Source organism: Myotis daubentonii, chromosome 18 (genome assembly GCF_963259705.1).
Source record: "Myotis daubentonii chromosome 18, mMyoDau2.1, whole genome shotgun sequence".
In the NCBI taxonomy this organism is placed as follows: domain Eukaryota; kingdom Metazoa; phylum Chordata; class Mammalia; order Chiroptera; family Vespertilionidae; genus Myotis; species Myotis daubentonii.
This window is the reverse complement of record NC_081857.1, coordinates 38753797-38771526: the sequence shown is the minus strand read 5'-3', so window position 1 is coordinate 38771526 and position 17730 is coordinate 38753797. Positions and strand designations below refer to the sequence as shown.

The following is a 17730-nucleotide window of genomic DNA, read 5'->3' as shown; positions in this document are numbered from 1 at the left end:
ATCATTTTTGACCCCTAACATAAGCATTGTGAACAAAAGACTGCATTAGAAGAGAATACTCTATTAACAAATATTTTAAGTTTTTCTTTATTTTGGAACTGCCTTTATGTACAGACATCATAAAAAAAAGCACATACGCTGCAGATTTTCCAAGGACTAGAAGTTGGAAATAAAAGTTAAGGGCAACCAGGAGGACTGAAATTGTCCCAGAGAAGCTCTGAGGATCACATTCCTTAAATATCCTTGATGACCTCTTCAAGTTCTTCCTTTGTGAACATGTGGAAATTCTGGCCAGGCTGCACAGTGGCTAACTGGAAAGAAAACAGTGAAGGGTTAATAAGCGGGACTCGGCCAGCCTGCTGATGGCCAAGAGACGCTGTGCTGGGGATGCAGCTGGTCACTAGGACCGCAGGGATCTGCTGTCCCAGGGATATCCTTTCCGGCAGCAGCTTCCGAAAATAGTTCTCTGACTCCAAAATAAAAATTCTCATTGACCAAATTTTCTATTTTGAGGTTAACCCACACATCTAAGTTAACCAAATGCCTGGTGTCATTGTCACTTCTTGAAATTACTTCAACAAGGATCACAAAAGCAGCAGCCACGTACATGGAGTCAGTATATTTTTCTGTTAAAGATTCCTTTAGAAAAACATATTTATACACATGCAAGTTGAGTTTGTGTATGTACCTCGGGTGACTTGGCCACTTTGTGCCTCAATTTTCATCGGTAAAATGGGGATAATAATAGCACCTACTTCATGGAATAATTATGACAATTAAATGTTAATAGTCTGCCCGTGTAGGTCAGTTGGTTGAGGGTCATCCCAATTACTGTAAGGTGGTCATTTCAATTCCTGGTCAGGGCACATATGGGAGGCAACTAATCAATGTTTCTTTCACATTGATGTTTCTCTCCCCCCCCCCTTCCCTCCCTTTCTCTCTAAAATCAATAAAAACTTTTTTTTTAAAAATCCATGGGGGAAAAAGTGTTAATGTATGCAAAGTGCTTAGAACAGTGCCTAGAACATTATAATAAGCACCAAATAACTAATTGTTAACTATCATTGTTAGGTATTCTCTTTAAAATGGTTCATATGGCAACTTAACAAAAATGTTTTGTTTTTTAAAGAGGACTGGGCATGAAAAGATTTTATTAACAACTAGAGGCCCGGTGCACAGATTCGTGCCCTGGTGGGGTCCCTTGGCCTGGCCTGCAGGAATCGGGGAGAAACCGGCTCTCCAATATGCCCCAAGGGGTCTCAGATTGCGAGAGGGTGGTTCTCTGGTGAAGCACCCCAGAATCGGGCTCTCTCCTCTCTGGTTCTGGGTGCATCACCCAAGAACACAGCTGCCAAGTTACCACAGCTCAGCAGCTCCTGCATTGAGCGCCTGCCCCCTGGTGGTCAGTGCGTATCATGGCTACTGGTCGGAAGGTCGCTTAGACTTTTATATATATTGATGACAGGAATTCAGTTGTGACTTATCTAATAATAGACAAAGACTGAAATTGACCATACCTTCGCTACGCCTCCCATTGGCTAATCAGCAAGATATGCAAATTAACCGCCAACAAAGATGGCGGTTAATTTGCATACGTAGGCACAAAGTGGCGAGCGAAGACTGAAGGCGGCGGGAGCCGTGAGAGGCTTGAAGGCGCCTCCGGCCAGAGCGAAGGCCTGGGTCCCGGGTGCCGGAGGAAAACCGGTGCCGGCAGCCAGGGGAAGGGAAGGCCTACTGCACGAATCTTTTCATGCAACAGGCCTCTAGTTAGTAATAATCAGCACTGACCACGAGGGGGCAGCTACTGTGTTGAGCAGAATCGGCCAAAACCAGCTCTCTGACATCTCCTGAGGGCATTTCTGGATTATGAGAGGGTGCAGGCCAGGCCGAGGGACCACACCGGTGCACAATCAAGCCCAGGGAGGGATACAGGAGGTTGGCCAGCCGGGGAGGGCTCCAGGGCACTTCCAGCCCTTCTCACTCAGTCCCAATCAGCCAGACCCCAACAGCAAGCTAACCTACCAGTTGAAGCATCTGCCCCCTGGTGGTCAATGCACATCATAGTGACTGGTCAACCAGTCCACTGTCTGCCCCCTGGTGGTCAGTGCACATCATAGCGAGCGGTTGAGGGGTCTTAGCATATCATTAGCATATTGCACTTTAATTGGTTGAATGGACGACTGGACGACCAGACGACCAGATACTTAGAATATTAGGCTTTTATTATGTAGGATCTTAAGGACTTTGCACATGGCTGTTCCCTCTTCCTGGAATACCCTTCTTGTCTTTTCTCCAGGCATCACCTCTTTTAGGAACTTGCCCAATGCCCCAGTGTTAAGTTATATGCTCTTGTGACAATCCATTCTACTGCTGTCACCTCAAGCTGTTATTATCTGTATGTCCTCTCCACTACACAGTATACAACTTGCATGGGAATTGGATTTTCTGTGTCTGTATCCCTGATATCTATCATTGTACATGGCACAGAATAGGTCTTTAATACATACAATGCTGAATGAATTCTATTTTTCGGAACCAACTCCTTCATGTGTACCATGCCTTCCCTCTTCTTGAACTTTTCCATCACTATCTAACCTCTGTTTTTATTTAATATTTTTCTACCTACTAGTTTCTCCTCAGTCCAAAGTATTTTCAAGTCTTTCCCCATCCTTAAAGAGACAGAAGTCCTTTTCTTTAATGCTACCCTCTGCTGTCAGTATGTCTTGAGGAATCAGCACATCTTGTTTGGTCCATTTCATTAGCTCCCTTTCACTCTGTAACTCATCGACTTCTGGCTTCTACTATTACTGCTTTACTAAAATTGCTTATTCAAAAGATATCAGTAACTCCTTAAGACCTGAGCATACAAAACTGTGATTTTCTTGATCTATTCAATCTTCAGCAACAGGAGCTAAGATACTGAACAAAAAAAACAGTAAAACCGAAAATACCTCTATGTTAGTTGCATTCAGCTTCTCCTCCATTACTTGTTTGAGGATGATGAGTGAGGACTTGATGGCTTCTTTCAGAGTCATAGACTTGAAACAAAGAGGGTAGGAAGAGTAGCCATTAATTGTACATAATCCCTCCTTCCTTCAGAGTCCCCCATGCCTCCCTGAAGAAATGATTTAGCAACTATTAACAAATCAAACATCAATAAGTACAGCGCATTACAAGTTTCTCCGGAATTCAAGTAAGTGGTAAATAAGTAGAATACATTTACTCAGAGAAAAAGTCTTATTTTGAACCAGAATAAAGTCACCAACTTTCATGTTTGAAGAAGGAGAAAGGACTATCCTTCTCTAGTTTTCTTCTTTTAATTTAGAAGCAAGATAATATTGGTGATATCCTATGAATAATAATTCCTAAATAATCTAGCCCAACGGTTTAGAAAATCTGCTCTTTCGTATTACCTTTTGTACCCTATTTCCTGCAAACGTAAAACCAATACTATTAAGGGTTGATATGAGCAGGAATCCCTGAATGAACCACTGAATGATGGGTATGGCAGCCTTCAACCACAACAAGTGACCAAGTCTTCCCCTCCCACAAAGATAAAAAGTACCAAATGCCCACTTGCTTCAAGAGGCAGACTAGGAAGTATAACCTGTTAGGTGGAGCTGTGAAGAGCAAGGATAAACAAATTGTACCCATCTATGCCGTCCACTTAGCAATAAGGAGAAACTACTGATGTGTGCAAAAACATGAATGGATCAAAAACAGCATGTTGAAGAAAAAAAAGGCAGACACAAAAATACAAATTGCATGATTCCATTCATAAATAGTACAAGAACCAACAAAACTATAGTAGTGAGCGTGACTGCAAGGGAGGGAGGGAGACGGACTAGAGAGGAGACAAGCACCCTGGTGGTGACAGAAGTTTCTGTATCTATGCGGTGCAGACAAGGGTATGTACAACTGTCAGAAATCTCAGTCTCTACACTTTATTGTATGTAAGTTACATCTTGGTTTAAAAATAATAAAAGTGAGAATCGTTATCAGTATAGACGTGGTACACACCACAAGTGAGACTGCTTAGTTACCTTGTGGTAAACTTCTTGCAAGGAGCTCTGGGCACCCTCTGAAGCAGAGCCAATTGCTCGAGCATCACACTGTACAAAGGTTCCAGATGGGTCCATATGAAACCTGCAAAATGTCCCAAAAGAAGAGGATTAAAATGCTTTAAGAGTGGTGGCATTTTAAAAAATATATATATATATTACTGATTTTTTTTTTACAGAGAGGAAGGGAGAGGGATAGAGAGTTAGAAACACTAATGAGAGAGAGACATCGATTAGCTGCCTCCTGCACACCCCCCACTGGGGATGTGCCCGCAACCAAGGTGCATGCCCTTGACCAGAATCGAACCTGGAACCCTTCAGTCCACAGGCTGACGCTCTATCCACTGAGCCAAACCAGTCAGGGCAGAGTGGTGGCATTTTATGTAACAAACATGTCCTAAAAAATATAAATGCTTGGCCTGCAGTTAGAAAATTCCACTGAAATATGGAGGCACAGATCAAAAAGATGTTCTATGCCTGGAGAAACCAAATCTTTTAAAAAGTGTTTAAGAATACTAAGAGCCTCTTAAAAAGGGGGACTCAGAAGGAAGTATAGTATCATGTATGTGAATTTGGCACTCGGGTGTGCCTCTCTTAATATCTGAGGACAGGGACTGGATCAAAATTCCCAAGCAAAGCTCCAAAGCCCGCCCTCCGGCTACAGTAACAAAGAACTAGCACTGGGTCCAGTGGGGAGTTCTCCAGAGGAGCCCCAAGTCTGTCTCTGTACAGCAGCACAGGACCGCTGAATTTTACAGCTAAAAGCCCTTCACTTTTTATATCTCTACAATCATTTTCTCAGTTGATTTAAACTACTAGTCTCCATCCCAAATTAAAATAATTCCCCCAAAAAAGAAGCAGGAAAAATATGGCAAAATGGTTCTTACAGCTGAGGTCCTTTCTCGTCAACTCCTCCAAATAACAGTGCTACACCAAAGGGACGAGACTAGAACCGGAAAAAAAAAAAAAAAAGGTATTAAGATAATTGGTCCCAAAGAACAGCAAGAAAACCTGTCACAGCTTCACACTCACCATGGCACCCGGATCTGCATCTTCCTCTCCAAACTGCAGAGCCAGATTGGACACAGCCTGGGTCACACTCTCCACCGTCATTGTCTCATTGTAGGTGAACCAATGGTTCTGGAAGAGGAGCAAAGCATGGTCGACCTTCCAAACAAGCAGGGCAGTACAGCGGCCCCCAGCCCGCGACACATGCCCCTCCTGCCCCCTTGGACTGCGCTTGGAAACTGAAGCTTCAAGCTCCAGGGTGTTTTCCTTGACACTGAACTCGCACGCTTGGGACAAGATGAGAGGAAGAGAAATAGCTCTGGAGACAAACTTTTACCAGAAGGATTCCAAGTAATGCTGGACTGGAGCACTGTTCCCTAGAAAAACAGTTAGCCCCTCACAGCCCCAGTTTAGTCTTTTCACAAAGTGAATGCGATAGCTGATGCCACTTTGCCTATCTTATCGTTCTGTCGGTGTTTAGATTATTCTCACATTACTGACAGCAAACTTGCAAATAAGTGCAAAAAATTTTCCCCATCACATACTGTTTTCTTCCTAGTCTGCTCTCCAGGCAGCAGGTGCTCAGTTAAAAAAAAAAAATCAGTGTTCCTCACCAGCATTTGTCACCTGGTACCTCTCATTACTCACCACAGGAGAGCTGCTATGTGCAAGCCCAGCAGCAAAGGCAGCTGGGGGGAGAATGCCCTTTAGCTGTGCTTACCTCCTGCTATGGTGCTCCCACAGAAAGTCAATTAGGGAACAGAATGCAGTGTGATGCCTGCTTTATAGAAGGCAAACCAAAAGGAAGCAAGAGACTGTCAGCACCATTTACCAGGGTTTCCCTACAGCTGCGATGGTTGGGTGGCTAGACTCCAAGCCTCTGAAAGTTGTGACTAGGGATTCTACCCAAATCACGCCCAGAAGCTATATCTGGTATTAACACAGATACCTGCAATACAGCCCACACAGCTATAGCATCACTAGACAGGAATTCAAGCACCACAGTAAAAATAAGAGATGATGCTAATTTTACCTGTGTCTCCACTCTGGCTTTATCAATTAAAGTCTTAGCATCAGCAATTAGCCCACTCATGGCACAACCTGTAATGTAAAAGCAACAGTGACCCAGCGGCCAATCCTTGTAGAACTCTTTCATCCACTCAGGAAATACAGAAATTCTGGAGTGGAACCATGGCGCCATTCAGCAACCCCACAGCAATATACCCACGAGAGTAGATGGGACATTATCTGCTCTGAACTCCAAGTATAATTATATTACAAACAAATAAAAAACCATCCACAATGGCACAGAAGTCCAGCTGGTAAGGTAGAAGACAGAAGAACAGCTAATCAAACATGAATTTCCACATACTACATCTGTAAGCTTCCCGTTAGCACTCTTTGTAGACCATGATGCACTTTCAAACTAAGCAAACACCAACACTCCAACAAGAGAAATAAGGAAACAAATAGCCATCTGACTGTGGGCTTCGATGAAAGACCCTAGAATAAAATCAAATCCTTTTCATTTCCCTGGCCAAACCCAAGCCAACTAGCATACTGGAGGGAAGTTTGCCTAATGCTCCAAGATAATGAGCTTATGGCTGTTACTTTACATGCCATGACTCAAATCCAAATCTCCAGCCCAGGTCTCACTCCCATGTTTCAGACCCATAAAGCCAAATGACTCCCTTAATATATCTACTTGGATGTACGACCGACTCAAATCAGACTCCATCTGCTTCCTTGGCCTCCACAACCAATCAGATTTCAAATTCTACCAATCTCTATGTCCAGCGGTTCTCAACCCCTTTGGCGTCGAACGACCCTTTCACAGGGGTCGCCTAAGACCATCCTGCATATCAGATATTTACATGACAATTCATAACAGTAGCAACATGACAGTTACGTAGCAACAAAAATAATTTTATGGTTGGGTCACAACGTGAGGAACTGTATTTAAAGGGCCAGAAGGTTGAGAACTGCTGCTCTATGTGATTAACCCGGCTGGCATTAGCCCTTACCTCTCCGTTCTCTGGCCACGGCCTTGGTTAAAGCCCTCATCTCTTTTTAGATTAAAATAATTTCTTACCTGCTCTCCCTGCCTCCAGTCTCAGTCCCCTTCGCTCTACCTTCAATATTGTTACCAGAATGGTCTTTCTAAAACCCTACCGGAGTATTACCTCAGGGCTGAAAGCCTTTCCCATTAAAGCAAAAGGATCACGTTTAAGCTCATTCGCATGGTAAGGACTTCCGCTGCGGATCCCAGACTCATTGCTAGCCACAGCCCATCCACCGCCCAGTCGTATTAAACTGCTATGCCAGGGCATTTTTATTTTACAAGGCTCTGCTCATTTCTATTCCCTCTAACTAGAGTGCTCTGCTATAGCAGGCATTTGTTCACTTGGTAAAACTTCCTTATCTTGTAGAATCAACTCAGCTCACGCATCACCTTTATGGAATCCTTTTTTTGAAAGTCCCACCACCACTGGCCTCAGCAAAACTCATTATTTCCTCCTTTGTCCCCCCCCCCCCCCCCCCCAGCACATACACAGCCTTTCCTAATACCTAGAGCCCTTAACCGCATTTACTTATTTATTTGCATGGCCAGGCCCAGGAGCAGACTGTGTGCTTCTAGAACACAAGGACCTTGTCTCATTCCTCTCTGTCCCTGGTGACTGGCAAAGTGGATGCACAGAGGTGGCTCTCGATCTGTTGACTGAAGTGACACTGGCCTACCTACAAAGACAGGTGCTTGGGATAAAGTTGTCACATGTTCTAATCTTAAAAGACTGAATCTCAGCTTCTGTATCTATGAAAGAGAATGTCAAGCTCCCAGAGTTGTCACGCCATTTGGTTCTGATGCCTACCAGCAATGAATTATTTTACCTAATTATTTTACCATTGTTTCATTAGATAACTAGATAGGTTAAGAAAATTTAGACAGCCAATTAAAATGCCATGCTATAAATAAGTAGACTTACTCACTATAATGATGCAGAAGCTAAGGAAGGGGAATTATAACAGAAACAGAAAAAAAGGAGGGAAGTAGGGGGAGATAAGGAGTGAAGATATAAATCAGAAAACAGAGGCAGAGGACTGATCTGGTCAAAGTCTATTATTCTTTTGGTGTATGGGATGATCCTCCAACCAACTGAGCCACCCGGCCAGGGCTCTTATACTCTCTGAACCTTAGTCACTGAAGACCCTTAGCCTTCCTCTCTTCTTAGTGAACACCCTAGCTTCCTACACCATCCCCTGCTTCACCAGAATCCTCGGCTCCTGGTGGCCTCCTACCTGAGCTAATGTTGTGCATCAATGAAGACCCAGCCATCACAGGGAGCTGGCCTACGATTCAACCTTCAGTATTTCAACAACCATCACATTTGCAGTCTAAATGTGAGGGAGAAAGGAACTTCTGGGAGCAAGTGGGCGCTACAATTGCTTCCTACTCCTATATTATGCACACTGGCCAACTGCCTGGAAATCAACTGCTAACAAGGGAATAAGACCTTCATCTAATGAACCTCCCCTGGAACATCAAAGAAGACTAATTAACCCAGGCCCCATCCTACAGAGCAGCTTTCCCCTGCTCCTTACCTATGTGAGCATCAATCTCTACAATTTTCTCAATGCTGCTTGGCTCCATGAGTGGGGAGGTAATTCTCTTCTCCACAGCTAGGCACACCCCCTCTGATGTCTGGATCCCAATGGCTGTAGAACCAAGCTAAAGAGAAACATATTATGGTTAACATGTCCTGGGCGAAGAACAGTCTCACATACTCACCAGGAATCTTTCTGTAAATCTTCACAAGGTAGACCTTCAATCAGCCATAGCTGGTACACATAAAAGGAGCCCCCTAAGTCAGTAGTGTATTGCTCCTGTTGATGGCAAGAGCATGGATTTACAGAATTCTCAAAGGGAAGTTCAATAAGGTCTTGAAAATCTGAAAAATGATCAACTTGAATGCCAATATTTTGGAGATGGGCAGATCCTAAAGTTCTATACATAGTAGGCAAGGAAGTAATAAAACTCTAATGTTTTCTCTGGACCTGGTTTCTTCTCACCTTTGCTATCTTGATTTGTTCCAAAAGGGGATATTCCTCAAATCTATGTGACCTCCAGAAAAATAATTTACTTTAAAAAAAAAGAAAAAAGAAATACCACCACCAAGGTAAAAATATTAATTTTTCGAGGTCACTAGCAGTCCACAATATAGCTTAATTTCATCTCTCCATCTCCATGCCACCCTCCTAGTTACCTACCCTTCTGTCTCAGTTTCCTTGTCTGCAAAATGGAGATAATAACAATACATCGAGGAAGGTAAATTAATACATTAAAATGCTTAAAATGAAACCTAGCACATAATAAACGAGCAACAAATGTTAATTATTCTTACTTGCCTATCTTACTTCAACTGCCTCCTACTCAGTCTCCCATCTCTAATTTCTCTCCCCCTACCTATCTTTCCTGTTATGGCCTGACAGATCCAGTAAAATGCTATTTTTATCACACTGCTTCTCTGAAGAACTAATAGCTCCCTATATTGCCTGTAACATCAAATTCAAATAAGCTTCCAGAGCCCTCAAAACCTAACCCCTTTTCTCTTCCAACTTTATGACTCATTATTTTCCAACAAAATCCCGCAAGTATAGCCCAAGCCATTTTCTCATGCTGTGTTATCCCCTACCCTTGCACCTCTGCTCACGCTGTCTCCCTGCCTATCCAAATCCACCCACCATACATAAAGCCTTCCAAGACTATGTGTCCTCTCCACTGAACTACCATTTTCTTTCGTTAGGTCTACAAAGCAGGGACTGCCCGTGTGAGCACCAGACTTTGGGAGCCTGTGATTGCAAAGGATTCCAAAGAATTCCATGAATCATTCTGCATAACATGCTTACCATGCCCCATGAACAGGCTATTTTATAAAATATATCAAAATCAAGATGGTTTTCTTTTGTACACTTACAACTGCTTCCAGATATTTCTATATTACAATTCTGCCTAAACTTCACTCCCTCCCCCCTCCCTTGGTGGGGACTGGGGAGAGGGAGAAAAGAGGGAACATCTAAACCAATGGTTCTCAACCTTCCTAATGCCACGACCCTTTAATACAGTTCCTCATGTTGTGGTGACCCCCAATCATAAAATTATTTTCGTTGCTACTTCATCACTGTAATTTTGCTACTGTTATGAATCGTCATGTAAATATCTGATATGCAGGATGTATTTTCATTGTTACAAATTGAACATAATTAAAGCATAGAGATTAATCACAAAAACAATATGTAATTATATATGTGTTTTCTGATGGTCTTAGGCGACCCCTGTGAAAGGGTCGTTCGACCCCCAAAGGGGTCACAACCCACAGGTTGAGAACCACTGATCTAAACTGACTCTTTGTAGTGTTTAATGTAACTCATTAGAATACAAGTAACCAATGTCCAGGTACTCAGTGTAATACAATAATTTTGACATTGACATAGATTTCCACTCCTTCCCCCAAGAACCTACTGTAAAAGCATTCCCTCATTCCTGTCAGCTATGTCTCACCCATGCCATCCGTAGAGTACCTCCAAGTGATTATTTCTACTTGTCAGCCATTTTTAGTCATTTCTCCAGCTCCTTTCATACTACTAAATCCTTACAGTTATCAAACTACTTTCTCATCAGCTACTCATAGTTGTCAAGGCAACAGCCAGGCTAATTTAAATACCAAAGAGCCTGAATTTCACAAAGGTTAAATTGTAAATTACATCCATTAAGGGCCACATCACTATATCTATCCTATCCCAACCTAGGGCCAGGGAGATCAGATACCATCTCATTATCACTGACTAATCTAGAAATTACTAGTGGGAAGGAGCTTAAAGGAGAACCTCCAAAATTGAGGCTTACTCAGAAAACAGGCACTGAAGCTGGCCCATCATTTTCTGTCCCACCACCTATCGCAATGCTTCCTCCTTCACTTGTACGTCTCTAACTAATCAGAACCCCCCTTTTCCAGATTCTCAGACAACAGTTTCCGCCAACACACTCTTTCTAGAAGAGGTAGCTTGAAAGGAAACACACTAGCTCTCTTCAATCATATGAGGAAATGTCTTATGGAAGAGGTTTAAACATCCCGTGTGGTTCAAGAGCAAAATTAGAACCAATTAAAAGAAACATCAGGAAGTTAGGCTTTTGATTCAATACAAGGATGAATTTCTAAAATAGCACAAACTATTTTCAAACAGGATTTATACAGTGAGAAAATGTTTTGTTGCTAGACTATACAAACAGGAGCTGTTTGTAGGGACACAGAGGCGACTGAAGCACAAAGTGAAGGGCTGGACTAGACTGGTGATTCTCAGCCCTTGCTGGCCATTAGAATCACTGGGGGAGTTCTTACAAATACTGACGCCTGGACCGTATCGCGGACAACCTAAATCAGACTTTAGATCATCCACAGCCCAACAAATACAGTTCCTACATGAGAACCTCAGCTTATTTTCTAACTAACTTTTCGAATACTGGGTTTGAACTATTCGATTCTGTTACTAGGTTACAAAACACATCTCTTGTTCAATCTAATATAAATTTACAATCCTACCAATAATACAGGTGATCAGTTAAATAATTTGTTAAAAATATCTCCCAGGTGCTAACTCTGGACTTCTATACCCCCCTCTTCATAGCCAAGATTCTCAACACAAACATATCCCTCCACGCCTCTGAGAAAAGGTTACTTACATGATTAGGAAGCAGTGATCTATTCAAAAAGTTTTAAAATAGATTTTAGGAATGGGATTGAAATTGTTATTAAAATGGTTAATAATGGTGGTTAAAGGGAGATAAAGAACATTTTCTAAAGGAATAGAGAAAACACATTTACTCTAAATGGTCTGCCAGCAAAGCGTTAGGTTGCCATGAAATCTCAAAAACTATGCCATTTGATACTATACCTTGATAGCCTCAATGGCATATTCCACTTGAAATAATCTTCCTTCAGGAGAAAAAGTATTCACACCCCTATAGTTAAGGGAAAAAAAGTATTAAAAATTTATCAGAAAAAATAAGCAAAGAGACACCAAACCCAAGTTCCTTGACATCTCGTTCAAATGGCTACAAGATGTGCACGCCATCATTATTCTCCTTTCCCACGTGATCTGTAGTTGTTTTTCGTTTTTTTATTTTTGGTACATTAACAGCTTTTCGAGGAATGAAGCCCATAGAGCAGGGGTGGGGAATGTCCGGCCTGTGGACTGTACAAGGCCTGCAGGGTCATTTGGTCTGGCCCTGCCAAGGCATTAGGGGTGAGCTAATTAAATGTTTGACCAAATATAGCAGGCTAATTTTTAAGTTGATCATTTTGAAAGGCACGTGAATGATGTTATAAATATCCACATGGCCCTGGCAGAAGGAAGGTTCCCCACCCCTACTATACAGAGAACACTTCTGTCCACTCCCAGAAAGTCTTCAAACTGATCCAAGGAGAGCACGTGATCTTCTGCCTCAATCCTGAATCAATCTGGAACTCCTTTAAAAAACTCACGCCCCCAAACTATGCGGCAATTCCCAAGAAAACGAGCATTTACCCTTATTCTCTTCCCATTGCATACATTTGATGTTAATATTTTACTTCTTAGTAAAAGTCAGTCACAGGTTTTCTGTCTTTATTTGTGTGAATTAGTATTGCTACCTTAACAGCAGACTGAGTGAGATCTGTGTAGTTCCTAAAGCCAAACCTAGTTCAGTCACTCATGTATTTATACCAATTACATGCCAAACTGCTTTTCTCTAAAACACCTCCCCACCTTTCCTTGCTCCAGTCTGTTGGAAATTCCTATGGAGAAGAGGCATCAATAATGGTCTTAGCTGGAAAAGCTTTCAGCACACAATGGGCACTTTAAAAAGTTGAATGAAGGAAAATAGTTATGATCCTTGGTTTATGGAGTCTGGACTTTGAAACATGTGACATGATATGTATAGTATAGTATAGTATAGTATAGTATAGTATAGTATAGTATGATGTTTTCAAATTTACCAAAAACTCTTTTTTTTAAAGAAATGTATATATATAAAAGGCTAATATGTAAAGTGTCCCCTCGGGAGTTTGACCGGGAGACCAGGAGTTCGATCGTTCACTGTGATGTGCACTGACCACCAGGGGGCGGCACAGAGCAAAGCAAGGCCCCAGCCAGCAGCTGGAAGGCCCTGATACGCCCTGATCACCTTCACCGGCCAGGCCTAGGGATCCTACCCATGTGTGAATTTTATGCACCAGGCCTCTAGTTTTATATAAATCCCCAAAATATAAAACAGATAATTTGAGTTGACATTTACCACATAACTACTATATGCCTGGTACTGTTACAAACCTTTAAATGATTTAACTCACTTAATCCTCAAAACAATCCTATGAAGTAGTATTCTAAGGTAGATACCATTTTACAGATGAGGAAGTTGAGACACAAAGAGGTTAAGCAATTTGCCCCAAATTACTCAGCATGTAAGAGGCAGAGCTGGAATTAGAATTGAGGCAATCTGAACACAGAAACCAGGCTTTAAACTATTCCACAGACTGCCTCTGGGAATTATTTTGACTAAATCAGGGGTGAAAGGAGAGTCCCACCATCCCCCAGCCAGCTGTTGGCCCCAGAGGTAATATCCCTGATGTCCCTTAAAAGGAAGTTTAGTTGCACTGGGATGCAAAAGAAAAATATCCCTGCGCTTTCTGTCTGTCTCTGTGGTGGCCCAGATTGAATAAGGGACTACATCTGAAAAAAAATAAATAAGTAAGTAAAAAATATTTTTTTTTAAAAAGGAAGTTTAGGATTCTGAGGAACAGTTTTTTTTAATCACTGGAAGAAAAGTCTGAGTGATTTTTAAAAACCTTAACAGGCCCTAGCCGGTTTGGCTCAGTGGACAGAGCGTCAGCCTGTGGAATGAAGGGTCCCAGGTTCGATTCTGGCCAAGGGCACATGCCTGGGTTGCGGGCTCTATCCCCAGTAGGGAACGTGAAGGAGGCAGCCAATCACCGATTCTCTCTCATCATTGATGTTTCTATCTCTCTCTCTCAGCCTCTCCCTTCATCTCTGAAATCAATAAAGAAATATTTTTTTAAATGTTTTAAGTAAATACATAAACAACTGCGGGTAAGTTCTAGTTCTGCTACTGACTAGCTTTAATTCCCTCAAATGGAAAAACAAAAAACAAACCCTATCCTGCCTCTGTCATAAGACAACCAGTACTGAAGTGCAGAGAGCGTAAAGGACTCTGGAAAGTATAAAGTACTAGTCCACTGTGGTATTTTCATCCCAATTCAGGAACTTCACTCTAGGGAGGTACTACTATGTCCTCCCTAATATGGGGCTCTGCTCTCGCACCTCTTCTCAAACTTCACTGTCTTCATGGGTTATTGCATTTATGCCAAGTACCAAGTCTTACTTCCAAATCGCTACTACCAGTTTGACCCCTTCCCGTACTAATCTAAATGCCTCCTAAGCATTTGCATTTGGATATCCCTTAGCACCAAACATTCAACATTTTCCAATCTGAAATATCTCTTTAAATCCAACCATTCTTGCAAAATCAACTCCATCTCCTTCCAATCCTGCTGCATTTTATTCATTTTTTAAACACTTCCAATCTCCCAGTTCCCCAAGATAGGAAGTTCTGAATGAACTGACTCATTCCTCCCCATCCTCTCCCATCCTATCCTATATAATGAAAGCCTAATATGCAAATTGTCCCCTCCAGCGGTCATCTGACCCAGAGTTCAACTGCTCGCTATGATGTGCACTGACCACGAGGGGGCAGTGCAGAACATGGCAGGCATCTGGGACGCATGTTGGACTACAGCAAGATGGTGGAGCAGCTGAGCGGACCACACCAGGCCAAGGTGGGGTGCCAGGCAAGGCAGCAGGGCTGTGAGGCTGGGGGTGCAAGCTGGGGTCTGATCTCCGCAGGCCACCCCAAGAGACCCCACCCATGCATGAATTCGTGCACCAGGCCTCTAGTATCAACCATATGCCAAGAAATATCAACTCACATCAATTCCTCCTACACAGTAACTCAACACTCTCTTCCTCCCGTTCTCAAGGCCCTCATTACCTTTCACCTATTACAATAGCCTTCTAACTGGTACTGACTCACTCTTTCCCCTAATCCAGTCAATTAATCTCTATTAAACAATTATGACTATGTAACCCCTTAAAACAAAAATTATGGCACTCAGTTACCTACAGAATACGACCCAAACCCCTTAACGTCATATGAAAAACCATGCACTATCTAGCACCATCCTATTTTCCTCATATCTCCCACTATTACCAAACATGTATCATGGACCAGACAGACTGGAATTTCCCAAATATGCACTGTGCTTGCCCACTGCCCCTCCTTTGTACATCCTATGTTCTCTGCCTCAAAATTCTTTGACGTTCACTGTCCATATTTATGAAAACCTTGCTTTCTCAAGGTTTTAAATACCAGCTCTTTTGTGAAGTTTTCCATGATCCCCCAATACTGAATTCCCAGTGTTGATTTGAATTTCTCTAACGACATGAATACATTTGATTCATCCTGTAGTTACTTTTGTCAATAGTTCTTTAAAAGACAATCTTCCATATGGGGCAACGCTCTTGACTCTGTTCACCGCAGCATGACCAGCAACTAGAACAGTGCCTTGTACACAGCGAAGATCCAAGTACATTAGCTAAGTTTTAAATAAAAACTGACTGTACTTTAGCTCTTCTTGGGAAGACACAAAAATGAATAATACAAAGCAGCGATAAAGATGTTAAACCGTCAATGCTCTGGAAGCTAAATATGGACTAACAGAGGCATTTTACAGACTGTAGGAAAAGGTGTCAGCTTTAAAACTTCTCATACACCTGAGTCAGTAAAAGGGTAATGCTGACGTTTTGGGTGATAAAATTTTTGACAGGGTCTATGAATAACTGATAAAGGCAGCTTCTCCAGCCACCAGTACAAAGAAAACATCTGCCTAGCCTTAAAGAAAGAAAATGGAAAAAAAAAGTTACGTTTAAACTTAACTGATCAAAACAGAAACTGAAAGTAAAAGTGCCTGCAGCATATGTGCAATTTAATAGGACTTAACATTTCCAAGCCCTGAAAGTTTTTTGGTTTTTTTTTTTAATAAATACAACAATCTCGACTTTGATTTAGAAACCAGATTTGGCCTTCAACATAAATTAACGTGGTTTAAACTCTTTAAAAAGTAAGGAAAGCCTAGGGCTAGGGCAATCAGCACGATAAGGAAACTTTCGAAAACCACGCTCCACACCGGTCTCCAAAAAAATCAGACTCCAGACACTATCCGGGCACAGCCAAGGCTGCCTTCGCGCTTTTGGAGAAACTCTCCGTCCCAGGAATCGGAGGAAGGGCTGCTCTTTTCCCACGACTAAGAAGTAGAAAACGAGGCTCTCCTACAGGAAAAAGGGAGCTGAAATGCTCACACCCAGCAAACACTCTCTGGCTGCTTCTCCTTCCAGGCAGCACCTTCACAGCTTTGAAGACGGCAGCACGGAAAGATGACCTGGGACGGGGGTGACCCCTGCCTCCTCCGGGTTAAAGGTCGGAGTACCGCCCCTCAGCCTCTTCCCAAGCACAAAGCGGAGCTTCTCGCTTCCGCACCCGGGCAGGACCCAGCGGTGACTCAGCGGGAGGGCAAGGCGGCCGATGGGCAGAAGTCCAGTTTGGGGAACCACAGCGGGCGGCGGGGAGGGCAGCAGAGCCCCACGCTGGGCCAAACGCGGGTTCCCGGGGCGCCCCATGACACGGCAGAACCCAGGCCGAGGCTGGGCCTCCGGCCGGCCCACCCACCATCCCAGCCCCATTTCTCCCCGCGGCACAGACCTGTCGTACTCAGACCGGGTGAGGAACATGGCGAGGGCAGGAGAAAGCGGCAGCGGCTACGCGGGGACTTTGAGGGCCAACACGCGATCACCGGCACCCAGCAGCCGCACACCGCCGCGGAACCGAGGCCCTGCTCCCAACTGCGCGTGCGCCCGCGACCCCTTCGACCCGCCCCCCTGCGCCTGCCTCCTATTGGTTGTTGGTAGTTCCCGGTGAGATGATTGGTCCAACGAGCTGCCCCGCCAGGCTGTGGTTGGCCCGGGGAGGGCGGGACAAAGGTCGTCCTTCCGTTTTAAATCGCAGGTGGTTGCTAGGGGCGCGGAACCGCTGGCGTGCGGAGCGAGGTCTGCTTTTAGAGAGGGTGTGGGAGTCGGGGCGTCTGAACCCCGAGTTGATAGTTCCCTCGCCGGCTCCCATAATCCCCGCCTGAGCACGTTGGCCCCGTTTTCTCCGAGCTCTTCAGCCGCCCTTAGATCCCGGCTCCTGCCGCCCTGGCGCGGTCCTCCGCGAGGTGCTGAGTGAAGGTCTCTGGGACTGGACTTGGGCAGCGATGGGGCGGGGAGTGTCGCGGGGGGGGGCGCTGCAAGGGGTCTGAGCGGCCCTGGGGAGCGAGTCCTCTCGCTTCAGCCTCCCTGCCGTGGCTGTTGAGAAATGTGGTGGGTTTTAGTCTGTGCGAAAGTCCCCAGGTGTCCGCGTGGTCAAGGTAATTTTACCAGCATTTCCTTATATCCGCCTACGCCCCATACCCCTCACTCTCCCCCTAGCGCAGGTTTTAGACCTGATGACTCAGCTCCG

General features: G+C 43.8%; 1 protein-coding gene and 1 pseudogene across 1 annotated transcript; one reads left to right on the top strand and one right to left on the bottom strand.

The window, feature by feature from the left end:
* Window positions 1–69: 69 nt before the first annotated feature.
* Window positions 70–17092, bottom strand: PSMA5 (proteasome 20S subunit alpha 5). The gene is made up of 9 exons (XM_059675629.1): window positions 16936–17092; window positions 12018–12084; window positions 8670–8796; window positions 6103–6170; window positions 5094–5201; window positions 4949–5007; window positions 4044–4146; window positions 2952–3038; window positions 70–311 (listed from the first exon to the last, which is right to left on the bottom strand). The coding sequence occupies exons 1-9, from the start codon at window positions 16962–16964 to the stop codon at window positions 234–236; spliced, it is 726 nt and encodes a 241-aa protein (XP_059531612.1). The 5' UTR covers window positions 16965–17092; the 3' UTR covers window positions 70–233.
* On the top strand, window positions 13752–13834 carry LOC132221437 (small nucleolar RNA SNORA31; annotated as a pseudogene).
* Window positions 17093–17730: the final 638 nt, after the last annotated feature.

Bases quoted from the DNA above. Each gene is read 5' to 3' on its own strand.
- PSMA5 (XM_059675629.1), bottom strand. From the start codon at position 16,964: ATGTTCCTCACCCGGTCTGAGTACGACAG. The intron at 12,085-16,935 runs GTCTGTGCCGCG...CCTTAACTATAG, and splicing joins ACCCGGTCTGAGTACGACAG to GGGTGTGAATACTTTTTCTC. The intron at 5,008-5,093 runs GTGAGTGTGAAG...TTCCGGTTCTAG, and splicing joins ATGCAGATCCGGGTGCCATG to TCTCGTCCCTTTGGTGTAGC.